This window comes from Acanthisitta chloris, unplaced genomic scaffold (assembly GCF_000695815.1).
Source record: "Acanthisitta chloris isolate BGI_N310 unplaced genomic scaffold, ASM69581v1 scaffold26540, whole genome shotgun sequence".
NCBI classification, from domain to species: domain Eukaryota; kingdom Metazoa; phylum Chordata; class Aves; order Passeriformes; family Acanthisittidae; genus Acanthisitta; species Acanthisitta chloris.
In genome coordinates this window covers 45,920-49,145 of record NW_008651497.1, presented here as the reverse complement: position 1 = coordinate 49,145, position 3,226 = coordinate 45,920, and the positions used below count along the sequence as shown (strand labels likewise).

The following is a 3,226-nucleotide window of genomic DNA, read 5'->3' as shown; positions in this document are numbered from 1 at the left end:
CAGGTACAGTGCTGAGGAAATCAGAGCATTGTACGTGGGAGGTTTCATACACCTTGGCAGTTACCATCCTCCTCCTGAGGGACAAAATGTGTCTGCCAACCCATCTTTTGTTTAAAGATAAATGACTTTATCTCTGTAAAAATTCCCCAGTATCTTCCCAAAGCAGCACATCTGCTTTTATGAACTGAGCTAAACCTGCACCAAACTTTCAGCCCAGGGAAAGTCATTATGAGCCTGAAATTTTTGCAGTCTGACTGCAGGCATGGCAGAGGAATCAAAGCAAAGCTGCCCAGCACTGTACATGGCAGTGCTGCTGGAACTGCTCAGACCTTAAAGTCATTTCAGAAAGGGTAACTGGGACCACGTCATCGACTGGGGAAGTTTAGTCCTGCAGGCATTGTCTGGCTGAAAGCCTAGTTCTTCCTGATGTGGAGCTAATGAGGGCCAGATGTCAGGATAGACATAATTAGTTCTTAATTAACAAATCCCTGATAATTCAGCCTACAAAACTGCACTGTGAGGCTTTTGTGCTCACGCTAAAAATGCATCATCTCTGCACAGAAATCCATCTTCAGTGTGGTTTTACACGGCACCAACCACACTGGAGTGGATGTTTCACAAATCTTGGTGCCTTTCAAACATGCAGATGTTGCTGCTCCTTGGCCTCAGCTGGAGAATCAACAATAAATGGCAACAATAAAATTAAATCTAGAACTAACACTTACTGTCTTGGTAGCAGAGGCTTTAGCTACAGGCTGGGGTGTATGACACTGCTCTGCTGCTAGTTAGAGAAGTGTTCAGGGAAGAACTGACACATCAGGTTTAGCACTTGGGTGTTGGAAGTGAGAAGGTGAAGACAAAGCCCCTTTGGGGATCTTTTTGGTTCTTGCAGCTTTTATTTGCTTGTACCTGTGAGAGGTGAGCTGAAGGCACTGACTATTTGGGTTTTCCTTACGAATGACTTGTCAGAATCTCTGGTAGGGAGTGGAGGTGAGGACTGAGTAAGTGCAGGAAGGTGATAAGTGTGCTCTGGAAAAGGCAAAGCATCAAGTCAGATTGCAGGAGTTTAATTATCCTGTGCCTGTCAAAAATGGATGGTTCAGTTTGGGCTGAGCAGTGAGATATCAGCCCTGTGCCCACAGTGGTTTATCTGACCCCTGTGGTGTCACTGCTGGTGGTGCCTGTGACAGGAATGCTCAGACAGCAATAACCCTTATCCTGTCCATGCCATCAAAGCTAAGTTTGCAGCTGATGACACTTGCTATGTCTGTGCCAGGTACCCTGTGATCTTGTCCATTGAGAACCACTGCAGTATTGTTCAGCAGAAGAAGATGGCTCAGTATCTCATAGAAATTCTGGGGGACAAACTGGACCTGTCTTCTGTGCACAGTGATGATTCCACAAAACTCCCTTCGCCAGCAAGTCTGAAAGGAAAGATACTGGTTAAGGTAAACACCTTCTCTGTTTGTTCCCTCCCTCCTTTTGTTGGTGGGGATGATGATTTCTGCATGGCAATCACTTAGGTTCTAACTTTAACCATTTTGCAGAGAGAATTCTTTGAGAACCTTCAGGTTCTGCACAAATGTCTCCTCAATCAATAAGAAGCTGATTGCATGCTTTGAATAATTGTATTTTAAATGTGTGATGGCAAGAGCTGCGTGTTAACCTGTGGGATAATTTTATCTCCTAGGGGAAGAAACTTCCAGCCAACATCAGTGATGACGCAGAGGAAGGAGAAGTTTCTGATGAGGACAGTGCTGATGAGATTGATGATGACTGTAAACTAATGAATGGAGATGTAAGTGAAATGACTGTTTGAATGTAAATGTACTTCAAGGCTTCCCATCCCAGTGAGAAGAAACTTGCCTGATTTCCCTGGAATGTGGATGTGGTCTAATCCTTGGGATTCATCCCAAGTGTTTTAGGTTCTAAACCTTCCTGGGGACAGAGCTGACAGAAGCACACACTGGGCAGCATCAGTCTTGGTGTTATGCTTCACGTTTGGAATTTTAAATCCAATGGAATTTTAAATATCTCCTGATTCTTTATTGCACTGTGATGTTCTTGTTCTTAGTTGATTTTTACTGTGAGGATGTGTTAAAGAGGGAGAATATATTAATATCTGCTTGCTCCAATTTGAAAATGCCTTATTTCTTCAGCCTTTTTAAAAGTTAATTCTTTTTGTCACTTTAATCTTCTGGTAAGTTCCATTGCACCTCACAGAATCAATATCAAATACCCAGCAAAACCATTTAATAACGGAGCAGATTGCCTTGGAGAGAGATTGCATTCTCAGCCCTCTCTCCCTCAGGCTGTTTCCCTGTTTTGTGTTATGGATTTGATCCTTTTCATCTCAACCTGAAAGAGAAACTTCTTTGTCAATAAGTCTACCAAAGGAGAGACATAATTTCTTTGATTTTTAGGAGTTACAACATTTTAGCATATCACTTTGCAATATTTTGCAGCATTGTCTTAGTAAACTAACAGTCTGTGAGGTTTACTGATGCTTAAAGCTGAGATTTGCCACACCTGGTTTGCTTTCCAAACCAAATTTTGAAGAGCTCAGAAAATCAGAGCTTGTTTCATGACAAATGGGACTGGGAATTCATTTGGCCTACTGAGAAAACACAATCTGTCTCCCCTTAAAAGCTCTGGGTTCCTATTTCTGGTTTTATTCCCCCAGTTCTTCACAGGGCCATGATGTACAGACATGGGGAATCAAGATTCTAAAGCATCTCCCATTCCATCCAGTAGATCTTGCACCTCTTGTGGCCACAGAGTCAACCTTAGCACAGCCTGTGAACATTCCATGTCTATGAGGAATGGCTTAGTGAACAGCATGATGGAATAGATCAGATTTTCCCCCAAATAGGTAGTGCCAAACACAGCATGTATTAATGCACTTCAGCCTGGGGACTCACTCAGTACTAACTGTTCCTGTGTTAGCACTTGCTTGGCTCGTAACAGACACCTGAGCAGCTCTGCTAAGGGTCAGTCTTGCTTTAATTAGGCCTGTTTTAATTAGTTTTGCTCTCTCATGATTTCACTGTAGCTGTTTGCATTAATCCTGGCTGGAATTATGAAGTCTGTTTTCATCACTCCCTGGTTTAATGATTCTGGTTCATTCGTAGGCATCTGCGAACAGGAAAAGAGTGGAGAACATAGCCAAGAAAAAACTTGACTCACTGATAAAAGAATCCAAAATCCGTGACTGTGAGGATCCAAA

General features: G+C 42.7%; 1 protein-coding gene across 1 annotated transcript in view; it reads left to right on the top strand.

The window, feature by feature from the left end:
- The window catches only part of PLCH2 (phospholipase C, eta 2), a gene marked incomplete at its 5' end in the record, with an annotated part of 18,824 nt that overhangs the window by 1,029 nt on the left and 14,569 nt on the right, over nucleotides 1-3,226 (top strand). Inside the window, 3 exon segments of the mRNA XM_009073593.1 lie at nucleotides 1,277-1,448; nucleotides 1,691-1,798; nucleotides 3,132-3,226. The exon segment at nucleotides 3,132-3,226 is cut by the window's right edge and continues 40 nt beyond it. Of these exon segments, the coding sequence (XP_009071841.1) occupies nucleotides 1,277-1,448; nucleotides 1,691-1,798; nucleotides 3,132-3,226 (375 nt within the window).